This window comes from Branchiostoma belcheri, unplaced genomic scaffold, assembly GCF_001625305.1.
Source record: "Branchiostoma belcheri isolate BF01 breed outbred unplaced genomic scaffold, Haploidv18h27 scaffold7, whole genome shotgun sequence".
In the NCBI taxonomy this organism is placed as follows: Eukaryota; Metazoa; Chordata; class Leptocardii; order Amphioxiformes; family Branchiostomatidae; genus Branchiostoma; species Branchiostoma belcheri.
In genome coordinates, this window is record NW_017804353.1 from 5851867 (window position 1) to 5878523 (window position 26657).

Below are 26657 nucleotides of genomic sequence, written 5' to 3' on the forward strand. Positions count from 1 at the left end.
ATCACCCCGCCTGTGGAACGGTTCCAGGGTTCCAAGGCGCAGACGGCAGCATTTAACAGGTGGCACTGGTAGGATCCGCACCCGAGCAAGTCTCCAGAAGGTCAGTACAACGCTCTGTCTTCCTTGATATTTTCCGCTTGGAAGTTAACAGGAACTTCTGCTTGGGAGTATTGCATAAAGCTTGTTGGATAGGAACAGGGGCGTAGCCTTCGGTTGTGCTCCTCTCTTTGCTGGTTGCAGAAGGGAGCTGAAACAACTGGTGGCCTGGTAAAATCGTTACAGCTAGACAGGTGCTAGGCGGTCTTTTGTTTCAGAATGATAGCAAATGTAAAGCTGTGAGTGGGGGCTGTTGTATCTAGAACCGTGCTTTTTAACCAGAACCACGTTCAGGCCTGGTTCTAGATGGTCCACACGTATCCAGGGCCAACCTACGTTCTTGGATACGCGGAGACTATCCAGAACCGTGCCTGGCCCTAATAATAACCCGAACCAATTCAGGCATAGAAATAGATAGGTGCGGTTCTGGATACAATAGGAGCTTTCTGGTCGCGGATGAAAATATATAGTTGCACCAAAATTTTGATTAAGGCCTTCTTTTTTAATTTTTTATCTCTCCTCTTGATATATCATTTTTCATGCATCAGCCACTAGCACTAAAGTACCTTTTCATCCAGCCCTTCTCTCCTGCTGCTTTCTACATTGTAGTAATTGATGTCTAGGGAGAGTCAGCTCGTCAAAACTGCAAACCCTGGCCCTCCAGAAAACAGCAGGGAATAGGCACTTCTCAACCAAACCTCATCCTTCAAACAATTTAGTGGAAACGATTCACTGCAATTGTGTCCGGATGAGCCTAACAAATACATGACGGATTGTACATCCCTCACAAGGTATACATTCAATTCTATACGCGTGCCCCAACAGCAATAGTAATTCTCGAGAAATTGTTCAAGAAGTGTAGATCTACCTTGTAAAACATGCAATTATTTGTGTCCACAAAACTGTCGCCTTATCACTTTGTAGAAAGGTTTCCGGAGCGGAAGATTTATTCTATGTTTAGGAATGCATTCAGGGAAACTGCCTCTGTGGCCATTCACGCCTGGATAGTTAAGAATGAGCCGCGCGCACGGTTAGGGCGTGTGGGATTGGGCAACGCTTCTCGTGAATTGACAACGTAAGTCTTCAGTGTGAGCTGTAAAACGTGAATTTACTACTATATACGGCTGTTTCCGCCAGCCGTGCAGAGACATCAATGGAAACACAAAAACGTTTACGGGTCAAAATGGAGGCTTTTATTATGTTGTTGGTTGATGTTCTTCCCTGATTATGCACTATACAAACATTACAGCTGTCTTCACGGAAAAGGCTGTCTTAGATTGTGTTAGATCCTTGCCGGTGGTTGATTATGTCACTATCCCAAGGCATCAATGGAAACAGAAAAACGCTTATTTCTTGTTGGTTGACGTTGTTATCTTCCATGATTACATACGCACCGCACAAACATTACGGCTGTCATGTTCACGGAACAGGCTGTCTTAGAGCCTTCTGCGAGGTTGGTTATGTCACTATCCAAAGGCATATCGTGCATGTCAAAATGAAAGCATTTGTTTGTTATGCACCGCATAAAAATTTAGCTGTCTTGTTAACGGAAAAGGCTGTATTAGATAATCATCGGTGGTTGGATCTGTCACCGCCTGCTTAAGAATCAAAATCGTACCGACGAATACGCCGTAAAGAATCCCTACCCCATCTCGGCATATTGGAGATCACTCATGTCGACATGTTTCCTTCATCGGTGATCGATTTTCATAGCGTCAACCTTATCACACTACTTATCCCTCCGTTATCAGACATATCAACCCTTGTCTCAACCGTCTTACTCATTATCACAACACATAGCTATAACAGGTGCGGAAATGAGATCCTATCTGTAACGTACTGATTCTTGGGTGTCATTTCATATCGCTTATCATTTCATCTCGCTTATCTAACAGAATTTTAGCGCGGGGGTCTTAAATTATTCATTCATTTTCTCACCTTTATGTTCAATTTCCTTACAATATTTTTGACACCTGTACAAATTCAACATATGTGGCATAGAGCCTTCCTGTGCAGATGGGATGCTAGTAGTTACCCCTTTGTAATATTTGACATTCTATGGTTTAATATGAATGGCATCGGCAGCTGCAATTTTCGGTATATCGGTTGGGTAGAGACTCCCTTGCGGTTACCAGGGCGGAGAAATCTCCGCGGGCCATTAGCGAATCTGCCGTTGACATTGATCGGTTTTTAGTATCTCCTGTGCCAGCCATGAACCTGGGATCTGGGCACGGTCATGATATAGCGCCCTGGAGGATGACTGTGTTCCCATGTGTGTGGGACGACATGTTCAGCCATCCGATTTGTAACGGGGTTTCATGCAGTCGCTGTCCCGAAAAAGTGCAGGGAGCCCCGCTACAAATCGTATGGCACTGAGGCTAACTACACACGATGGCTCTGGAGTTCAAATGCCAAAAAGAATGCTGAAGCGCACATTCGCCCACGCGTTGCACAGTAGTGGTGTGTTGTTAGGATTACCAGATTACTATGGATGCTGTAGAGGAGTATCGAATACAAGCATCGTATGGCTCGAAAGACAGTGGAATCTGAGAGAAATTTTAAGTTCGGGTCAAATATTTGTCTGCCTCCTTCGATCTTGAATTCGTAAACGAAACTCTTGGATGGCATTCAGCATTCCAAGCAACGTCCAGAACATTACGTTGAGCCTGTACTTTATATTTGTATCTTCGTTGTGGCTTCGTAATGACGGTCTAAATGTTAAAGCTGTAATACACTTGTCCTTGGCATTCTTGGAGTATGTAGCAAATTTATGGTTTGCTTTTTTTACGCGTCATAATGTGTACACACCGAGTTGTCGGTAAATAAATCAGCCAGCTACGGGCCATTGTCTTGACATTTTAGAACCGCCAGTAACTGATGTGATCAGCATGCCTTGGCGCTGATTGGTCGTCAGACTACATCAATGTCACATGTCATCGCTTTCAAAATATGGATCCCGCCCACTCGTCGTAAAGCTGTTAATCTACAGCGCCACTGTGACAGTAGACATTCATATTTTTTTATTGTGAGAAACTCTTATTAATATTTATTAATGAAAAAATAATAGGTATGCTCCAGGTCCCCCAGGTTCTTTTGGTAGACTGTAGCAGCGCCAGTCTTTTATTGCCCAATGTAAACTGAATTGCTAATACCGAATAAGCTCTCCATCTTTACGTATTTAGGTTTCTTATTACTGCAAGTATTAAAAGAGTTTAGTCTCATAGGATATCAACGAAGCTCATGCTTGCACGTAATTAACCAAATAATGAAACTCGTAAAACGGCTAGACCCAATTCCTTTTACTGCCATTCGACCAATTTAATCCTTCAATTTGCGAGAAAAGAAGGCCACACTGACAACTAGCAAACGGGAACAGGTTTTAAGGTAATTCTCCCTGGCTTTTCCAAAAGCTGTCCTTATTCAATTTGTATGCTAAGCGTCTGCTCGCTCTAGAGACGGGGACGCCTAGCTTGGACCCGGCTTATGATGGCATCTTGGCCCCATTCCAACTAGGATAAAATTGTCCGGATCGAGCCGAATAGCACGAGTATTGATTCGCTTTGATCCAGCTTCAAACCGGATCGAGCTGACTTTGAACTGGATTGAGCCGGTTCGAGCCGGATCAAAGCGAATCAATTCGGCTGGTTCCGGACAATTTTACCCTAGTGAGAATGGGGCCCTTGACTTGAATCTGTATGCACAGTCAAGCGGTAAAGTGGTTATGTTTCCCCCTCACGCGGGGACCATGTGTGTCATGCAGGGATCAAACAGCCCATTAGCTGTAAGTGGTGCGATTGTCTCGTTTTACCGCCGGGTATAGGGGCGGACCGTAAAGGGCTCAGGGGCTGTAAAATAAATGGCGGCACTTTACATTATGCCGTTAGAAAAAACATTTACGTAAGAGAAATACATACAGTCACAAATTGTTCGAGTTGATGGCTGAAGTCTAACTCTCAGTGGAAATGACTTCATGGATACAGGTTAAGCCAGGACAGTTCATAAGATTTAGAATCTGTCAATGGACGGCACTTTATACTTTACCCTTAGTGTTAGAAAAAAAAACATTTATGTAAGATAAATACACACAGTCACAAATTGTTCGAGTTGATGGCTGAAGTCTAACTCTCGGTGGAAATGTGTTCGTGGACACAGGTTAAGCCGGGACAGTTCAGAGGATTTAGAATCTCTCTATGTATAAATCCGAACCGTACGAGTACAGTATGAAGGTGGCTTTGAGCGCACAAGTGAGGCTTTTACACACTGCAATTGCAATATTCGCTTTCTTAGCGTAGATTTTCTTTTAACATATTCGTCCCCAAAAAATGCCGGTCTCATTTTCTGGGAGCCATGTATTTTTAATAACCATGTTACAGAGATTGTTTCCATGACATTCTACGCTATGAAATGGTTCATCCCTCACAATTAAGAGGCATATCGTGTGGATGTCTACCGAAGCCCGTGATCACTCATGAACGCGTGTACGGTACCCACGAGTGTGATTTGGGTGCTTTCACGTTTCTTTATGAGCTATAAAAGAGAGAGCAGTGTAAGGGCTCTCCAGCCTTTCACGTCATTTTAAATGGCCCAACCTCAGCAAAATCGCGATGGAGCGCCTTAAAGGAAAGCCCACCCTAGCCCCAGTGGGATCACGTTTCTTATCTTATGAAATTGTAGCTTTGCAGCATGCCATACTTTGTACCCTGTACAATTGTTGCGCTATAACCTTATCATTATGACGTCCGTGATGGACCGAGCCTGGTAGGCAAAAACCATCATGTACATGTACGTGGGCCCACCGGTATCTCTGCGGTACAGAGAGAACTGCCCGCCCGCCCAGGTCCATTAGCACACGCCCGGGATTTTTACTGGTCGGTTTCAATCAGTTCGCCTACGAAGGACGTCAAAAAGGTCAGCCGCAAAGATCTTGCAAGGCAGGAGGGGCCTCTGCTTAGTAGGAAAACAACCCAAAGCTGGCGGCCTGTAGAGGATGGTTACCAGTCTATAGCTAGGATGGACTAGCCTGGGTGCCATCCCCAGTAGTATATTCGCCAGCTCTATAACTGTTATAGAGCTGGCGAAAATACTACTGGGGATGGCACCCAGGCTAAGGATGGACCTAAACTCCCATAGAAAGAAATCTAAAACACCGCTGGAATTCTTGATATCGTTTACAATAGGGAACTAGACACAGGGCAGTTGTACTAAATTGAAAATGACAGATTGATCTTTAACCAAAATCGTTTAAAATTTTCATGTTATATAACTCCATAACATGTACTGAAATGGTGCCAAGTTCTGTGATCCCACAAGAGTCCTGTGAGTTAGACGTTGGCACGACTTCAATTAGCGGTACATGCACACAATATGGAAATCAATATTTGGTAAGAAGCGTTTTCATGCCTGAAAGACCAAACTCAAAAAAACATGATTTATGAATCTAACCGAAGCACCATTCGGCTGTCTGAATACTTAACCTGATAGGCAATATGCAGCGAAGGTCGCTTTGCGTTACAGAACCCAGTGTAACTAAACGGTACTGAAGGCATAGACATGTGCGGAGAGACATACCGGCGCGGAGAAATAAGTTGTAAGGAAGGAGTCATTTTTCATTGGCTGGCATTATGACGGACCCATCAATCACTATAGGTAATGTCTTCATCTGAGACGCCACTGAACATTAACGAACGATTTTTACCTTCGCCAAGAAGGTTATGTTTTCAGGGGCGTTCGTGTATGTGTGTGTTTGTGTGTGTGTGTGTGTGTCTGTAAACACGATAACTTGAGAAGGCCTTGATGGATTGTCTTGATACTTGGTAGGTGGGTAGGTCTTGATGAGACCTCAAAATGATTAGATTCTGGACCCCCTAGCGGCTTATTATGGTACTGCAGCTGAACTTCCGGTTTTGATATCTCATGATCTAGGCATGCTATGGTGATGAAATTTAGATGGTAGGTAGCTCTTGTGCTGGGAAAGAAGTGACGTGAGTTTAGGCCCCCTAGCGGCTTGCTCTGGAACTGCAGGGATAAATTCTTGAAAATATTCAAAAGGGGATAACTCAAGAACCGGTTGACGGATCGTTGTGATTTTTGGTATGTAGGTAGCTTATGTGATGCTTAATATAATTTTGTGACAATTATGCAAATATGGATGTAATTTGCATAATTTATGGGGAAATTCTATAAATCAGCTGCATTCCATGATAGGACAATTGAAGCTTGTGACATTGGTAATTGACAATGAGAGAAACACAGGAAGATATTGATTATGTTAATAATGACTTAATTTGCATAATTAATGAGAAAACTTTATAATCATGTAACGATAACTGCCTGGAATTTCATACTTGTGGTATTTGAAAGTTAAATTGAGGTGAACATCATTAAACATAATTTATTCAAATCAGAACCTCATATGCATAATTTATTAGGAAATGCTAGAATGCATTGTTTGTTAATATAAGACTGTCTTTTGGTTGAAATTATGATAAAATGATATAATTCATGAAAATTAGGTTCCTATTTCTTAAATCAGGGGGGAATAATCTAATCTAAACTTTGTCAGTCATAAAGATTAACATCATTTGGCGAAGGTATGAGATCGGGGAACTCTAGTTGTCAGATACATTCACTCTGTAGTAGTTAAGGCCAATTTTATCTCACTATACCTGAAACGGCACCAACACTAATACTAAGGTCACATTTCCAAACCGGGGCCCGGCCGGGCTGTTTCGATTAACGAAAAATCAATGTCAAAAATATACGGGAATAGTTCCAGTTATTAATTTTTTCAACTTCTTTGTGCTTTATTGTGTTTTATATCATACTTTTCGTTCCATAAGACGAAGTGACGTGGAAATGTGACCTCAGCATAACAGAAAGGGGGATTCTAAATTGGCCGGTCGCCTTTACCTTTAGTGCAACAGTAGGTTTTGCCTGTTGCTGCCGTAATATCAGCTACCAGATGCCGTAATCCCTCCCATATCATTACCGACTGTCGTAATCCCCCCTAAGACATTACCAGCCCGTATATCGACCCGGCAGTACAGGGAAGATAAGGCAGGGTAATTAAGACCAATTTCTCTACAGGTTGAGCGATGGTGGTGACAACCGTGTGTGGATGAACTACTACATGCGGCGTTGTTATTTTTCTGCGTCGCATTTATCGATTTTTCAGAGACCTAATTCTACTGGTTTTATGCAGTGCCATCTAAAAAGATTTATGTAATATTTTATCATAGTCAAGTCAAATATTTAGGAAAAATATAAGTCGCTGAAGTTTCCGGCATACAATTTTTCCTGAATATTTACAACAAATTTCCAACAATTGACGAACATGAAAATATTTCTCTACATTTCTTGTCAGATTCACCGACTTGGGTGACACTGTGTACTTTATAAACCTCCCAGTACAACACACATTACGTTTTGAATGCAAATTGCAAAACTGCGCAGATACAATGGTACTAATACAAAACCCGCCGACCTGGCTGCATTAAGTCGTGTCTCAAGGCCGCCTTTCAACATCCATTTGCTACAGAACTTTTCATTTTACAAGTATAGCATTTTGTACTTGCATGAGCGCACCAAGGTAACTAGATGTCTCTAGGTCTATGCGGATCAAATGGTTCTGTTTAGCCCAGCAATTTTCTCTCTTGGCTCTCCCGGCCATGCAAATTAGGGGCCAAACTGACTCTAGTTTCCAACTGCACAGTATCAGGACAACAGGAACCCTGGATAATTCATTTTCTGCTGTAGAATTAGCGACAGTTTTCGCTGCTGCTGATGATACAAAACAGGCGACCAACGGCAAGGGCATGTATCTGGATTATAGTGCTGTCGTCCTGAGCTAAATCAGACCATTCTCCGACTTAAATTGTCACAATTACACTAGTCACTTTTAAGACTCTCAACTATCTTCTACCTAGAATATGGCCGAATATTCCAGACGTTTTCACAGTAAAACACCTTAGGATTTAAGAGAACATTTCATGTTTTTGTTTTCTCGTCTTATGCTTCTCAATGTCCGTACAAAATGTATGTTTTTCTTTGGGTGATAACTTTCAGAACGAACTTAGTGAGGTCCATGATATATATATGTATGAGTAAACTTTTTAGTTACAAAAGGTGATTTTGTGAATGTGGTTCCTGGCATACGATGTAGCTCGGAGCTCGGAGTTACTAGGACAGACAGGTGAATGTGTTGCACAGGTCACGCTCTGATGTAATCATGTTCTCCTAACGCCGTCCCCCGAGGACTATAACACAGGCTTAATTTCCAATCTGTGCGGAAAGTTTTGAGCCTGAGAAACGGAGATATGGCCTTCTCCATATTTCATCGCCAGATAAACCATGCGGCCACATAAACCATTGGCGGGGCCTGCGGGAATAATAAATGTGATGAGATATTTCCTCCGCGTCGACCGCCTGCCGGCAGAATTCTGCAGCTCCCTGAAGTTCAGCTCAAGTATAAAGAAGGGCGGAGGTGTACTGTTTTACAATCTATAGTTGATAAATAATAAATTTTCAATTAAAAACTGTACAAGGACGAGTTACTGATACCAAGGAAGTCAAGATTTTAAACCTGATGCCACATGATATTAATAATTTATTATAAATCATAGTGGTAGTATGTGTTGCTTTGTGGCTTGTAATTTTATTGTACCACAGATTTAATGTCTGGAGCCGATGTGAAAAAAAATCTCACTCTGGACACTAGGAGAGGGTCACACCCTTGTTCACTGTTTCAGAGCTTTTGTCCATCGCCTTTTCATTGTAATTTGCGGTTCGAGTTTGCTCCAAGGCAAGTATAGGAACACCGTACTACCCATGAATTCATTTTGTGTTGGAATTAATTGGGATTTTATCACGAACTGTAATTATGTAGGAGATGCAGAGCAGAAAGATTATAATCAGGTCAGTTCGCGCCGGATCCGGAACAATCTAACCCGGTTCCCGAACCACTTAGTGCATCGCAATCTCGGTTCATGATAGACATCTCACGACTGTACGCCGCGCGCCGCTAAAGGATGTGTTTGATGTATAATTTACACCTTCTTCTGGCCTTTGAGGTGCCTGTTTTATAAATAATTCTGATTGCGAGCGAGTCGTGGGCCGCGTTGTCCTGCCTGGAGGGGCATCCGATATTTCATTACGGGCGGCTCCAGTCTTAACTCCCGCAAGGTGCAGCTAGCTATCCCGCTCCTTCCAGTCGCCTTCATCCTTACGCTGACTCCGTCTTATTGGTTCTTGGTTCCCCATCAATCGTTTGACGATGTTCGCCGATACTGCATGCGGCACTCTGGGGAGCGCTTCGCGATCGATAAATGACAAGAAGTGATGAAACTCGGGTTACCCTGCTTCACACATTCGTATATCTTCAATCACCCCGACACTGTGGCATCACAATATGCCACCTTCTAGATGCAGGTCGTCTGCTTCAAATGAAATATCTCCACATCAGGAACACATTTCAATGATAACGGGGTCTCTCTCGGCGCCTGCATCAATTTGCCGGAGGTGGAGTTGAGAACTCTGCTCCCAGAGCGCCGCTGTCGTCATACGTCGCGCTGCTGCAGCTCCTGAGATTGAAGCAGGCAGAACCGTTGCCAGCGCGAGGTCGCTGATGTCCATACTCAAGACGCTAATGTGGGGGGTGCTAATGGTTCTCCCAGCAGTTTTGTCTGACAAACATAATCTAAGTGGGGACAAATCGGTGACCCACTTACTCTGCGATGCCGCGCTGATGGATTGATATCGATCTGATGACACAGGAAACACCTCTGCTGGGAGAAAAGCGCCAGGGACAGGCTCATCCGATTGTCTTGCATCGATCGTAAAGCGATGCATCTATCTTTCTAGCTTTCCTCTAATTCAGGTCTAATTACAGATACATGTAATTTGCCAATCCCGTTTGTTTTTTGTTACTTTGTATTCGGTTTCATGTGACAAAGTGATGCGGGTGGGCTAACCAGTCTGTAGAGATGAAATCATTGAGGCTCAGGTTTCCTGACGTTCATCACGTACGGGATGGAATCAACGAATGCCCTCAAGAGCAATCGGCGTGATTGTCACCGTAACTCCCACAACCCCTGCCCTACATCTCAAAAAAGTTATTCCTTTGAGATCACTTTATATAACATATGGACGTTGGGAAGAATGGCCTTTGAAACGAGCATATGCATCCGGATATCACAATTGTCACAACACTGAGAAATTTTAGTATCAAAGTGACTATGCAGAAATCTTGCTTTGATATCGGATGAAATGAAAGCAGCTGCTATATTTGCACATCCAAACAGACGTTTTGCTTGTATCCACTTACGTAGAGTTTGTAGGGAGAACATACCGCCATTTTCGGAAAGCAGTTCACGTACGTGTTTCTCTGCCCACTTTCCCTCTGAATCTCTAACAAACTGACGGCTTAAAACTTTCGCAATCTCACCACTTCCCGCCAACACCGTCAAACATAGTGCACTTGACTCGATAATTGACGTGGCAAAGACGGACTCGCTGCTCTTCCGCTTTAATCTACTCCACCGCACCTTTAAAGTTGCAATTTTGCCGCCATTCTTGTTTCCACGGTGCGATAGTAATACGTGTAAGCACTCCGCATGAAGCCATAGATAGCGGGCATGTATCCGTCTCTCTGACTCTCAAAGAGCTAGAGGAGACGTCGTTACCCTTCAAAGTGTCATGTCACATCTGTTTGGGGACCATTACATCTGTCATCTGGGGAGTTTTAAAGCCCCATACCATCGATGTGCAGGTCGTAAAGCTGACGAGAGAAGCTAGCTAAAGGCTAGAAAGATGACACCAATTATTTCTAGCACTTCTATGATGCCAACGCTTACGCTGATTCGTTGTGATTTCAGAAGAACCATGTCTGAAACGGTATTTTGCTCATGATCAAAATGTCTTTCAATTCACACTAGTTATGGTTTTGCGTGCTGATCTTTAAAAATGCGTCCCAGGAAGGATTGTAGAAACTACTAGAAAGTATGTGAGAGTAGGAGGACACTAAGCGTTTAGACTTAATATTATTCAAAGAAGGGAAAACTGAAAAATACACCAAACATCCTCACCACCCATTAGTATCCAAAATGGATGTCTGAGATTCTCTCATGCCATGTCAAATACTTGTTAACAGATTTCCATCAACACAGACAGTAATACGGTCTTACAGTGACGTATTTAGGTCTCAAGACCCGTCAGCTACAGTTATACTCAACATCAGAGAGTAGCAGAGAAATCTGTTCACAGCGTAACCCCACTGGGGCACCCAGATGAGCTGTCAGCGCGTAGCAGTAGGCATTATCAGGAGTCTCATTCACAGAGACTGACCAACAGAGATAAGCAAAGGGGATGGAGTGGGAAAGATACAAAGTGCATTTGACTACTCATAAATAACCCGTACCCTTACCGTAAGCGACGTTTGATACAAAAGTATTACATTTGAATGGAGCAAGGTAGTCAAATGGCCAATTGTATAACTGGATGACTTAACCGTAGTCTGGAAAAATTGGCTCCGAGATCATAGGCTCATATGAAGCTAAAGTTTGAAAAGTCACCATGAACTTTGTAATGAGATTGCAGGATACTTGGAAACTTTCCCAACTGTGAAGAATAGGAGAGTCGCGGGCGTGCGTGCGTCGATAGACTGTTATTTACTTCACATGTTGCCGTCCAATTGCAGTGTCCAACGCCTCTACCAGATCGAACACCTTCCACAGAAGGCAGTCAATTCTCGCGATTCGGCTGTATTCAGGGCGTAATATGCAGCTCAGACGTCACGTGTGTTTGAATTGTGCTGTATTTTCCTTAATCATGCGGGCAACTGTGCTACACAAAGGCGTCTGGCGTCTAAGATTCAGTCCATGAACATATCACTGGAAAGCTGATGATATACACAGAATGTGTCAGTTTTTGGTGCCAGCAAGTGTTATCTTTCTGCCTCAGACAGATGATGACGACTGTATCAAAACCTTTCAATTTAACATACACGGTGCGGAGCTTAGCTATAACAGCGTTGCCAGTAATACATCGTTTGATGGATGAACGCGTCTGGAGATATTACAGATCAAAAGAACCTACACGACGGCTGAAGTAGAAAGCATCGAGCAAAATCTTTACCAGTTCTCTCTGTCGACTGAGAGTTTCAGAACTTCACCTTCGTGTGCTCACATCTCACGGGATTAAATACAACCAGGGTGGAAACTGGGGCAAGTCTTATTTGACCTCATTTTTCAAACGAGGGTTGCCAGTAATTGGTTCGTTAAGGTTCATTCCGCAACAGTAAAAGTTGTCTCTGCTACAGTGAACGTGTCAGCTTTGACGTTGTACTTGCTTATATCTTCAAAGCAACGGAGCATTATCAGCATACAGATCACTCTAACCGTTCCCATGCGAACAATCAAAGTTATCTTGATATTGGCAATCAACGAACACCGACCGTGTGGAGTCGTCTTCGGTGACCTTTCCAGGCGCCATGTTGTGACAATGACGTAAGCAAGACCCCCTAGGGTGACGCATTTTACCTGATGTAGTAGTCAAAGACGTCTTAAAACCTGGTATATTCTATTCCCTCCGGTTTTGCGCTCTTGTTTTGTGGCAATAATTAAGGTCAGTGCTACGCAAATATTTGAACATATCTTTGTTTCATGATTCTTTTATTATTGCCTAGGGATTTAGTTAACCACTGTATCTGACAGCTATAACAAAAAGAACATTAATTGACAACCGCCTGTGTTTTTGGTATTGTTCGTGGTAAGACCTTTTGGGTTAATACAATTCTATTCATATTGAAAAGGAATCGGTATTGACTCCATCTGCTAGAAAGTCAAGACTATGATGATCTAAAGTTTTATTGACAGATGGGTTTGACAACGGTTGCACTGAACAGCAGGAATGCAAAATACTCAATCCAACCCCCACGCAAATTTGGCTCTACGTTTACCACGGGGGATGATTAAGTGGCGCCCTAATCTTAAACCTAATTCGTTTCTATGGCAACTATCCCAGCCATAATCGAGGAAATCACGGATAATTTGAACGGAACCAATGTGGGCACCGCGACTATTTTCCACAGAGCTTTCATCTTCACGTAATGATCTGCATCGCTGGTGCTTCTATCAGTTCCTCTGGCTGACTCAGTCTCCTGTGGTTTTATTAAGTGGGCGATGAAAAGTTCCGAATTGATATGGGAACGTAACGAGCGCCGAAGGGCTGTTCTAATTGGCTAGATATCTCAACTCCGAGATGCGAGTCTGTGTGATGTATTTTGTTGGAGGGAAAACACAATTTACGTCCATTTTGAGAACACGTACATTGTTTTCTTTCTTGAATGATATACGTTCTACAAGACCGTTTCACGATGTAACACGATATGTTATATCATGCATAGGTTACGTCATTTCTTCCCATACCAAAAGGCTCAATCCCTTGATCATTGGCATGTCACTATTAGCCATTGGTCAATGACAGCAGAGAGTGTACTAGTGTACATCTCGCCTCTACTAAGACCCCCCCCCCAAAAAAAAACCTGTAAGCTGAAGTAAAAACATTCGTTCTTGTAACACGAACCTTTCCAGCTTACGACTACCATCTTACTCGTAAATACGACTTAAAGTTAATACTGACCAGGCATAGTGACTTTTGAATTATTTCCATGTGAAGAATAAATCAGAGAGCAGTACGTATTCGGTGACAGAACTACTTCCTCTATTTGAATTACTTGACTGGATTCTCGCAAAATTCAATTTTGTCCCAGCCTAATGAAATTACCAGATGTAAGCATATAGTGACCTTTTTGTGACCGCACGATTTCATTACATCCAGAATATATATACCATTGTACCATGCTATGCTTTTCACTGATTCATTCACTAGTAACCTCACGCTTTGGTATATGTACGGGACAGATTTTTCTGGACAAGAAGGATAGAGGATTTGTAGGGTAGAGTCGATTGTTTCAGTTTAGGCATCTCATCAGCAGTAACACTCATTAACAATCCCCAATCCTGAATAAATTTTACCAGTCCCAGAGTCTTACGTTGCTTCAGTGACAGGTTGTTCCACAGTTGAGGGCCGTAGATTTTAAGCTTCCTTTGTAGCACTACAGACTTGTTACGGGACAGTTCAACTGAGGATCCCAGTCAGCGAACAGTTTGACAGATGGTCCACTTAGTAAACGAAGAGTACATGTGGGACTAAATCAGTTCACGTAGATAGATGCCGGCTCGACCATTAAAGAATGGCAAGTGTACATGTTACAAAGATAGAGCTCATTTGCTTCAAGATTTCAGGCGGTGGTCAGAAAGATCCACTGTTTCCCCTGTCTCCTGTCAGAAATAATGTCTCCAACTGTTCAAACGTGTTCAAAGAGGAGTCGCTCTGACTGTCTCATGTGTTGGGCGACACAGGGGCCACTAAGTCTAAGCTCCACCATCAAGCTGTATACTAGTAATCATTGATTGACGAATTTTCCATAAAAGGATTACAAAGGTGGTTCCGAACTAAGAATTAAGTGTTTTTAAACAGGAGGAAGAGAGACAGACAGAGAAATAGAAAGGGCAGGCTTTAAAAAGAGTACAGACGGCAAGGGAGGCAGAGTGAGCTTATCCTCTCACTCACACACCAGCCTTTCACCTGGAAGAAAATCATAGAATTCTTGTGAACCACAAGATCATAAAGCTACTCGTCTACATTGTAAGATTCGATCATCTGAGGTGCCTTGAGGTGTTGAAGAAGGATGAAATTCCATCAGAACGGGTTGGCATATATCAGGTCATACTCGTTGCACAGCGGCAGCCAGGCACTGATATCATTATGTGCGTGTCTCCGCTGCGAAAATTAGATCACACCCATCAAAAACATGCCATTACAAAGATCCATGACCCAATTACGCAGAGATACAGCTATCTGGATGTTGCAGGTATAAATGCGAAACTGAAAGACGACCGTTTATTTCTGCAGGTGTTCTTCAGTGACAACTGACACGACGGTCTGTAACAAACGCCGGCATCTACACATCAGGATACGCCAGCTACTGGACATTCAGCACCATGGACAAGTCCCAAGACGGTAAGACTAGAACTGACATTAATTTTGGTAATTGACAAATGAGTATCTTGTAGGGTTTGTCTTCTGTGTTGAGCTAGTAGAATCATCGTTCCCCCCCCCACCCTCGTTTCCCACATCCTCATCATACACCCATATTCCTCATTACGGCTTTGTGTGAACATCTACTTCACACTCATTGGTATAGACGGAAGGTTGATAATAGCTTCATCTTGAAACTCGCAGCTGCCTCCGATAGAATTAACGTGGAATAATCAGATTTCACCAGTAACGCAGCTGAGCAGGATTTCAAACAACATCCGTTTTTGACTCTGCACACGTAATGAAATATCCTGTCACCGGAACTCGGCCGGGATAACAATGTGGACTGGCTAGAAGCAATAAGACTGGAATATACCGCACAAACGTGTGCTACTTTTTCAATAGCGTCATCTCACAAACTGAACCTAGCCCTAGTATTTTTTTAACCTTCTCTGTACTTCCTAACCCCATAACTAATACAAATTTGGTGTCCAATTGCTACCCTAACATGCAGTAGGTTAATAGCAGGGACCCCGTGCTCTTCTGAATCTACAATACAATTGTATCTACGTCCGTTGTATATCAGCACTACATAACCGGGTTAGAATTGATCTTCAGAACAATTCAGACCATTAGTACGAAACCCGCCACGTCAATTTCCATCAATCAGTGTCTTTTCGTTGCTACAGACATCATCACGACACAAGTTATGCCATCGTTAATGCCCAATATATGTCCATGAAATGAGCCTACATGGCAAATTCTTAGAGACCATCAATATATCATCAAGAAAGTAGATATCCCAAAATTCTTAGGTTATTTTGTAAAATTAATCCGAAGACCACGCGACTTCCGCCCATTTCCCAAGCCCAGAGGATTCGAATGTATCAAGTATTTGTTTCCATAAATGTTTGGTTACTTTATAGACTGCTCAAGCTGTACGTGTGACCAAAACCGAAAAAAATAACTCACTCTGAGAAAGACCTCCAGGCAAAGATATCTCACGCCATCACATAAACTCCCTGTAAATTCCCTTATCTATCTCACAGTACTTGCCTAGGAGCTTCCCAGTGTTAAATTCCTCCTAGTCGTGATGTTGCTGACGCAAGCACGACTTTCAACTCAGCTGCATAATGTTGTGCTTGAGACAGTCTAGAAGTTCTCCAGCAAAGCTCTCGGCTTTATAATATCACAATTTGTCGCCATTTCTTATGTTCAAACTCTATCCAGAAACATCAAACAAAAATGATGCCTGTTCAGGTAGCCCGTGAGTAGTTTCAAGGATACATTGGAGCACATTTCAGATAAAGGCGTCCACAGAGAAATGATGTACCGCGTATATATCCATAATCGTTCCGCTTGTGTTCACGTCGCCATAGTTATTTTGATGTGTTTCTTTGTGTGAAATTTCCTTTGAGAATAAGACCGCCGATGGGCAAAGTTGGTTGATCAATATAGTTAACCAGTGTACTAAGCCTCATTCTTACAGACTTAATTAAATGTCTGTAGAAGAGAATATACGAGCCTACTCTTATATACTACATGCCTGCTTCTCTTAAAAATACATACACTATAAAGGTTTTATTCACTGAAATGAATGAGGCATTTTGATGATAGCTATAACTCTGCACGAAAGAAAGTCATAAAATAATATTGATGCCACCACGGGTGATTTAAGAACAATGCTGCGTTGTTATCGCTCAATAACGAATAATCGACGGCTCGAAATGAATTATTCACAACCAATCAGCGCTGTACCTGTCTCTAATAACAAAGATGCGGTCGCAGCATATTGGGAACATTTCCCTGGTGTATAGCCTCCTCGTTAGTGGCGCCGACGCCACTTAAATGATATCTTGAGTTGAAGGATTCTTGCAAGGCAGTCTTACTGCAATTTTGGTAGTCCAGCTCTGAAGAGTCAAATATTCATGAAATATTCACGAGTTACATTGGAACCGTTGGTGGTTGCCAAGGACGAAATATTTATTTCATCACATTACAATGCGTCGGGTAAAGGAATAAAAACACACATACAGTGCAATTTCCTTTCCCTTTGTCTAATTATCCGAATAACCACATCTTTGTCTATAAGTAGCAAAGCTCAAAGATGTTCCTGCGATTATTTTGATAAAACTTCTGGATAAGGCCTCCTGCTACTCAATGAAACTTATGCTATATCTTTGGAATATAACACAAGACTAGTACGTAGTACATACACTGCTTTCTTGGTATTCAAAGATCGGCTGGGGCCATGTCTTGGGCGGCGCTCCCACCGGAGCAAAAAACGTCTCATAGCGTCATGGGGGACAGAATCAGGCGCTATCGGAGAGACCGGGTCAGGGGTCAGGCACACATCATCCATCATATTCATTATTACCCAGCAGGGGACCGGGTCGATCTGTCTCTGCCTAACAGCACGGGGCAAGGAGTTCACTACTGGGGTTTTGTTTGTCGAGTCTCACTGGTGTACGTCAGGACAAAAACCGGTTACAGTTATTTCTTGAGTTTAAACTGTTATCGTTATGTGATTAGTGCTGTTTTGTTGCATTTTCCTCAAAATATGACCTTCTCACTGTGCAAACGCCATGCATGAGTCTATCTACAAAGCCACTAAAATTGTTGCACGTCGTGATAAAATTTTGAAATGTTGAATGTCACTTTGACTTTTTGTCGTGATGATTACGTACAGGATCCGGCCTATTATATCTTCACCTGGTCGGGAACTAATTCATAGAATATAGATTACATTTTCCCCCGTGGAGAACATAGAGCAGACTACAGGTCATCTTGAATCGTGCAATTTCGTCCGTCTGTGGCCCCGCGCTGGGAGCACCACACTCGGCACACGCCTCCTGTACACCCGGCGCATGGCAATTCTAAAGGCCGGCTGATGAAAGTTTCATTTTCGTGGACGTCCGTGTGAAAAGAAATCACATCCGCCATTAGACACAGCGAGAACAAGGAGAGGGGAATTGCCAAACGGCTGATTGATGGGGAAATCAGTAACCCGGGCTGGTTTGACTCCGAACTATAGACCGTAGAGCCTGCCCTTGTGCAATCAAGTTGTAATCAAGTTTGAATTAAATTGCTGTGGGGTGCAGGTGTAACTGAAAGATACAAATGCACTCTCATGACTTAACCACTAATCTCAAACTACTGCCCTCTTGCGATCTAAGAGTCTACCCGTTAGGTTTAGAACTTTAGACACAGGGTCAGGAAATATTTCTAGCCATCACAATGTGAATATTCGTAGACTTGATTTCCTTGAGGGCTTGATGGATACGGCCTCAGAAGGCAACTAGATAAATTGCACGAAGATGAAAGGATATCTGTGCAAAGTGAAACAAGATCCGCTACAACTGTGTCACGGCCATAACAGACGCACCGGACTTGTTTTATGGCGAAATCGACGTGAATGTACCCAACAGTCGTCCTAATGGCGCCCTGGGAGATGATTTCTCCTGGCTTCATCGCTGCGGGGTCAGCAGACGTGACCTGCCGGGTCAAACGTTACAACAGTCGGCACACCGGGCGTACTTCACCTCGCCGCGCGGCGGCTTTGGTCTGCCAAACTTTCTCTGCCTGAGTGATCTATCTTGGGCCTCAAATACACAGGACCGGTAACATCGACGTCCTATCTATATAAGATCTCCACGAAGTGCGTCGTTGTAGCCACGGTGGCTATGGATATATCCATAAAGATTTGTATTGCAAGAATGTGGTACTCTTTACGACTCTAGTTCACGGTGGATGAATATGCTTCTTTGAATATCCTCCCAAAGGCAAAAGCTGCCTACATACAGTAAAGGTTTTGTACTTAAATGACTTTACGACCACGATGGCAAACCTCATTATTTTCTTTTCGGCTATAAAGTCTGAGAAATATTTCAGTCATACTAGCAATCGTTAGCTTGTAATACAGTCTACATCATGTCTAGTCTGACGATTAGGGAAGAGGCGAATGCGTTTATTTCGGTTTTGGTGCCTTTCAACCATCAAAATCCTATTTGCGAAAGGTGATTCATTGGTTTCTACCAGTCCCGCACACATAGGGGTGATATTTGACCCAAATCCATGTTCACGTTTGAGGCCTGTCTATTCCACCAGGAGGCTGTGGTGACGCCATGGGTCTTTACGTTACTTGTCCTTTAAGGTGCAAATCAATGAGGAACATCTCTTCTTGAACTTATGCATCTGCCGCAACCAACAATAGTGACATATTCTACCCACGTACAGTATCTACAGGTGGTTGTTTTACCTCAGCCGGAGTAACGATAATCTCATGTCGGACCCACGCGTGTGTCAGGACGATAAAGGGACGGGAGGAACATAAAAACCGGCACGGATCTACGGGTATCTCGGCAGGACGGCTTTGATGAGAGATCATGTACCCTCTTCTTACCACTCTCACGTCGGACTTTTTTCTGTGAAGGACATGCTCTGTATCAGGCATGCTGAGAAACTTTTATACGTCAACCTGGTGCTTTGGAATATTCTTGGTATCTTTACACATGAACAAATGATGAGTTGATCTAACTCAAGACATGCATAGCGGTATGAGTCAGAGAGACGCTGGTCCCGATAGTCTCCCACCACAAGAGTCAATACAAGGGTTATCTCAACGCTGGGAAGGATTTTGACGAGCAGTCTTCAAAAATGCATGTTCGAGCATCAGCCGCAACATTATCTTTCAGTACAGCTCGACAACCTAACGGGCACTGTAGGCAGAACGGTGGCATGCACAGAGTGAAAGAATTTGGTAGAGAAGTCGGGCGAGGGTGTTTTGTATGGTGTGATCATTACGACACTACTTCATACTCTGTGTAGTCATCCTAAGTCCGGCATACCTTGTACTGATAATAGCGATAGCGATTTCAGACAAACAAGAGACGTAGTAAAAAGGAATTGGCCAAAGCATTCTAGTTCAGCCTGGAGTCCTGCCTTGTTAGCTTTGGTCCACTCCCCAAGATCCGTTGGCGGGTAGCGGATGTTGGGGAACAAGGCTGGACTCCAGGCTATTTTAGTTTGCTTCTCTGGATATTTTTCATCTACTATCACCCATTCACCGATATTTTCTAAATATGACCCACATTACATAACCTACGTCCAGTCTCTTACGTAATCCAATTTGAAAGATTGCTTTTTCATAACAATAGACGTGTCGATTTAAAAAGTTCCCAAATGCCGCGACAGTAAAGACAGCCTTTCACTGACAACCGTGCATTCACATCCATCCCGGTGAAGTAATTTCCCTGTGCTGGCAGGGATAAAGGACCCGTCTGTAGCGGAGTATATCACACCGTCAGCGCGCAGGAGATAAATGTTGGAGCGACCCGCGGTTTGTAAAGCACGGCTTTGGCTGAATACCGACACATCAATCAGACAGGCGACGAGCTAACGCAGGTGTGCGTCTCCATTAGCTGGGCATGATTCAATGACGAACGCACGGTGATGTACAAGCCCTCCACTGGTTACCGTACACAACAAGAAAAAAGATAATTCAACAATAATACTTTCTAGCCTGGTTACCAAACCTATTATAGCTCCCGAGTCCTACTTTCTCTTTGCGGAGAAGATGTAGGACTCGGGAGCTATAATAGCTTCGGTAACCAGGCTAAATACCTTCGGCACACCGCTGCATTTGTTACGGTGAAGATCTAAGAATACAAAAGAACACACGTATGTTACTAGCAACAGGAATGACCAAACGAACAGACACGAACCAAATACCAGCTCTAATTCTGATTTATGTATGTGTGAAATATGTGCACAGGTTTAGGGCTTTAACTGATGTTAACTTTGTCTTTGCTATACATTTTGTCTGAACCTTACATGTACCTCTTCCCTCATAACCTCAATAAAAAGCCGTCCACAGGCCGTTTTGAACTTCTCATGAATAAACAAAGCATCAAACGATACAGTGCGTCGTTCTTCGGTTGAGAGTGCTGTACAGCCCAATGAATCACCATGCGAAGACGTCAGAACAATCCAGAAAAAAATTGGATACAATATCCTTCTCAATTGGATACAATATCATACAATGTCATTCTTCTAAATGTCAACGTCCTACAAATGATGTATGGGTGCAGCTTGCTTTGATATATGAGAGGGAAACAATTGGGTGGGTTGTGACTGACGGCTGGAAAATAAGCGCCCTTTCCCAGAGACTTTCATCATGCTTTCTGTGTAGTTCTTTAATATCGGCAGTGACAAGCAATAAAACGCTAGACAAACGCCGAGGCAGAAAGACGGACTACGGTACAGTAGTTCAGGTGGGCGAATAGAATTGCTGGAAACATTGCCCTTTAGGCCACACCAATTTAATTTGTTGGTTCTCGGATTTTTGTCAGAAATAATATGAAGCGACAGGGCTAAATGAAAAAAAAAAGAAAACGAAAAAAGACTAGGGCACCCCAAGATAGCCCGAAAAGTTACAATGGAGCCATAAAGTCAACATACACAGGCTGGGTTATAACACATACAATGGATTTTGAACTTTTAACGAAACCACTTCAGCCGATAGGACCAAAATATATCAAGCATTTTGGAGTTGATTCAGGACCCAAAATCTTGTGTTTTTTTTTGCAAATCAGAAAAAAAATGAAGAGGCGAATCCGAGAACCAACAAATTAAATTAGCGTGGCCTTGCCTTACTCTCTGCCCTACAACATCACGATCGATATAATTTCTGAGAATTCGGGAGAACACACAGCGGCACCTGCTCCCGCTAATGCTTTATCTGCGTTTCACAGGGGGATGCCTGAGTTTTAAAGGTCTTCCACGCGCCATTTGCACTCGACAATACCTCCCCTCCGTTAGCTGACATTTCGCGCCGTTTCGACTCATCTAACCTATTACCACCTATGAGTTGTGCCACCTATAAGCTGTGCTCTGTTCGAATTAACGGGGTAATACGTGTGGTATACCATTTACTGTCTATGGCCCTAACAGTTTGAGCTGTGATCGTCAGTACAGACATGAATACAAGCTCGTTTGATAGATTGATTGTCCTCCTACGTTTTGAAAAACGAGCAGGCAGAGTAACTCAGATATCAGCACCATGGACAGGCCTTAGCTGGAATACCACTGATCTATCATTGCAACATGCGTCTACATTACCGTTCTCTTAGTGTTTGTTAGCCGTATCCAGATACTATGTGGCCCATCCCACTGTCTTGTTCATCCATATAAACGTATCTGATGTCTCTTCGCTGTGTTAAATGTTAACTGATTGTGCCCCTAGAGGTCTGTAGTACTAGCTGTAACCTTGTCCAATGTCACTGTTCCCTGTCATTAGTAACAATGTCAAAGTCGTATTGCCTGCGCCAGCTGGTACATCTACCATAGGGGTCCAGTTTCATTTAGTTCTCCCCATGGATATGATAGTTATCGGATGTAAATCTTCTTGTATCATGGGAAATTGTGCTGCTGTGTGTGTACTCATTTGTGTTTAGCTCGTTCCACTTGATTGTGGTAACAATCTATCTTCCTACTGTAGTAGAAGATAGCACTGTGTAATGATGCAACGTTTGAATATACTCAACTTGTCTTTGTCTCTTGTGTCTCATATGTCACTGCGTCAGAGTAAATGTTGTGTGTATCACTGTAGAGCTCTAGATACCATGGAATTCCCACATCTTCAAATGAAGTGGTCAATAATTTTAAAGATGTTGAGTATTTTCCGTGATATTTACTGATGTCCACGATTGGTTATGTGAGGTTTTTAAGTGAGGGTTAGCAGTCGAAGCTACAGAATGTATTATGAGCCTTGGAGTCTGAGTGGACCTCTATCCCAAGGCTTGTTCCTTGGGCGGTGGGTCTATCTTTGTGTGCTGTTTTACCTCCAGCCATGTTTAACAAGTCCATGAGCGTGGACGCGCGGAGCTGTCCTGACGACGCCGCCGACTCCACTGTGGAACTCCGTCTGAACGATTCCGGTACAGAACACAATTACGGTAGCCCATCCCCGTACATGTCCTAACTCTACCTCAACTAAAACCCGTTCCCTATCCACCACTGCCATTGTAATATTCCACATCCCCTGATACTGTAAACTACCATGGTTTCTACGTTTATGAAAGTGGCTTCCACATTTACATATGAGGTGCTGTCAACATATTCTCCTTATAGTGCAAGTTTCTAATACAACATGCTACTATTTCAATGTGGTTGACAAGAAAGCATGAAATTCAATGTACAATACATTCTGCCTCTTAAGTCTCGTACATGCATGACACTGCTGTCTTGCCGGAGGCTTCCTGGGCTTATTTGTCATTATAGGCATTTTACAACCTTGTAAAAGTTACTTTCGATAAGCCTTGGAAGCTTGAGGGAGACACCATAATACTCATCATGACCTGACCTGGTAAAATGGGTACACAAGGCCAAAGGAAGCAGTAAACATGAAATCCAGGAAACGAGCATGTCGTACTCAGTGTTCAATTCAAAGAACGTTGCATATAGTTTGCATGTAAACCTATGTGCAACCTTGTTAGTGGTAGATATCCATTTGGCAGGCATCAGTAAAATACGCGTTCACAGATACCTTCACGGGCTATTTCTGGACCTAATGAGAGCTGAAAAATAACTTGTGAACTACGCAACTTGACTTGATTTCAAGCCCAAGGGAAGCAGTAAACATTACAAGGCCAAAAGAGCCAGTAAACATGAAATCCAGGAAACGGGCATATCGTATTCAGTGTTCAATTCAAACAAGGACGTTCAATCATATCAAAGAACGTTTCAGGTAGTTTGCATGTAACCGTATGTGAAGGCTTGTTATGTATCACTATAACGGGCTATTTCTGGACCTAATGAGAGCTGTAAAATAACTTGCGAACTCCCCAACTTGACTAAGCCAATAAGCCTGTAAGCAGACTGCTGCGGGCGCTGCTTGTAAAATCGTCTCCCTGACAGTGATTTGTCAGCGGGGAGGATGAGTGTACGGCCGTGAGCACGGGGAACTGTAAGCCTGCATCTTTGATCTCGCCTTATCACAAACTCCACTTGACGTCTTCTTCCACTAAAATGTGATCCTCAAGCCTTTAAGGCATTACCTCCGTGTATGAACCAAAGTCTTCCGAAAATACCCTGGCTTCGCAGCAAAGGTCACATTTCTGCCATTAAAAATCCCGGAACGTATATCTGCATTAATTTTGTAGGTGTATAATTAATGACTGTCATCGGTTCTTGAACAGACAAGTATGAATATATACAAATGTATTGAGTTACCATAGACGCCTATGTGTCTACGTGTATTAATTGGCTGTACGTGTACTGGGATGTATTTGAGTGGGTTTTCTAATTACAATGTTGGAAGAACTGACGACCCTTAATCCTATGAACAAAATTTCGAAACAGAGAACATTTCTGTGATTGACAAATAATGCTAACCTATGGAATGGTTTGTCTCTGTCTGGCCGGAAATGACGTCTTTCGATTGTTCTGTCACCACAGCAATGGCCCGGAAGTCCAAGAGCGTGGAGGAGAGGCCCAACCAGGAGGAGGAGATCGACATTGACCTGGATGACCCGGAAACGGAAAAGGCAGCCCTGGCCATCCAGACCCAGTACAAGAACTTCAAGCTGAAGAAGGACAAAAAGTCCGCCTCCACCTCCACCTGATTCCACGGTGTGCGAGCGCTGGGGTGTGCGTAACTCTCCACATCTACAGCCGAGCATCTTACACGTTATTCACCAATTTTACAGTCTTGTTTTAGAGAAGATTCATGTATTCACTATAACTAGCATGAAGTGTTGCACTATACTGAACAGTTCATTGTAACATACTGATGGCCTATCCCCTTTATTATTAAGGGCATTTGGTTTGCTTCTAAACCATGAAAAGATGAAGATTTTTTTTTCATATTGACATAATTGTATATCAAAATCAAGAAACTATCCCATGCAAATGTAGCAATCTTTCCCCATATGCCTGACTCATATATAATGATATTAAAATATTCAATTTGCATATTTGTAAGGGTTAAGAAACTATGCCTTGCAAATGCCTCCCACCAAATCCCTTAACACTTTGCATGTTTAAAGTGTGCTTAGAAAAACCAGTACAAGTATCTGATATGTTGTTGGCTGTTGCACTCCAGTCTATGGCCCTTGTGTTCAGCCATTGCTGTACATACATGTAGCTATATATAGGCAGTATCCCTCCTACTTGTAACACATGAGACTCAATAGTGCACTATGTATACACATCTGTACATGTATATTGGCTATAAGAGTGAATCTATATAATGCATGCTTATTCTTTGTTTCGGTCTATACATTTCACGGATGGGAAATTCAAACTACACGTACATGTATCAGTGGTGTGAGCTCAGTAATATGTTGTGATTGATTAGTCTGCTTAAGATGCCCAACCAAACCAAGAAATGCAGATGTGATTCTAAGGATATCATTGCCCAAGGAACATACATACATACATACATGTATGCTTAGCACCAGAGAGAGCAAATTTGTGTATGTGCAAAAAAAGCCCCAATTGTAGCCTCACAGGTTTCAATGTAAGCTATGGTCTGAGTGAGCTAACTCCCCTGGATCATTATTCAGTCTATTTGGCCAACTTCTACTACAGTGTACGTAAAGACTAATCCCATTGTACCAGTCGTTAATTTACAGTACTCTTTCAACTGTGAGTTTGGAAGTGATTCTCCTTAAATTTTGCTATCTACCTGGCTGTACATCTGTAAGTGAGCCAATATTTCGTAATTTTCCCAACCATTTCTATTCTGACAAATAACCTGTATGGAAAGAGTAGAACCAGTATCAGTAATGATCTTTCTGGATGCCCCTCCATGTGAACTTAAATTGCTATGTTGAACTCAAAACTAAATGCTCTTGACTGGCATTGTTGGTGACATTGGATGGCACTTAAGCACTGTACCACTTCTAGTTCTGCCTACCTATATCTTTAGATATTTACCTATTCTAAGGCATAAGCTGTTCAGGTAATAAAAAAGGTAAAGGTAGTCCCACAGCCTGTTAGTGATGAGGTATAAAGGCAATGATGGGAGGTTAATTTGAAGAGTATGCTGTATCAAACTTGTAAAGGGAATTGCATGAAACTGTATCACGGAAGAATCCAATACAGAGATTCTCACAGGGCCAGCCACATAACTACACCCAGTACACATACTGGTACATGTAGGTAAGAATATATGAAGCCCTTATACACCATGTTAGTCAAATCTACCCCCAGTATCACCTGTTGGAATTTTCAATAAATATTTGCACCATCCACAGAAATGGTCTACTCCTTTTTCTAGTAAATGTGTACTTGAATGTATAGTCTCTTTTACAGATTTCGTTTGTGGATCTTTCACTGGATATTTCTGTAATTCTTGGTTAACCATTTAACAGTAAATTACAATGTGTATTGGGATCCAAGTGAAGCCTGTGAAGGGATCATTGGCTCTGACATGTCAACTGTTACGTTGTCACCAAATTTTC

The 26657-nt window shown here is 42.7% G+C and overlaps 1 protein-coding gene across 1 annotated transcript; it reads left to right on the forward strand.

Moving 5' to 3' along the window:
- Nucleotides 1-24853, forward strand: LOC109484433 (Purkinje cell protein 4-like protein 1). The gene is made up of 4 exons (XM_019787682.1): nt 1-100; nt 15067-15174; nt 23040-23129; nt 24649-24853. The coding sequence occupies exons 2-4, from the start codon at nt 15156-15158 to the stop codon at nt 24813-24815; spliced, it is 276 nt and encodes a 91-aa protein (XP_019643241.1). The 5' UTR covers nt 1-100; nt 15067-15155; the 3' UTR covers nt 24816-24853.
- The last annotated feature ends 1804 nt before the right edge of the window (nt 24854-26657 follow it).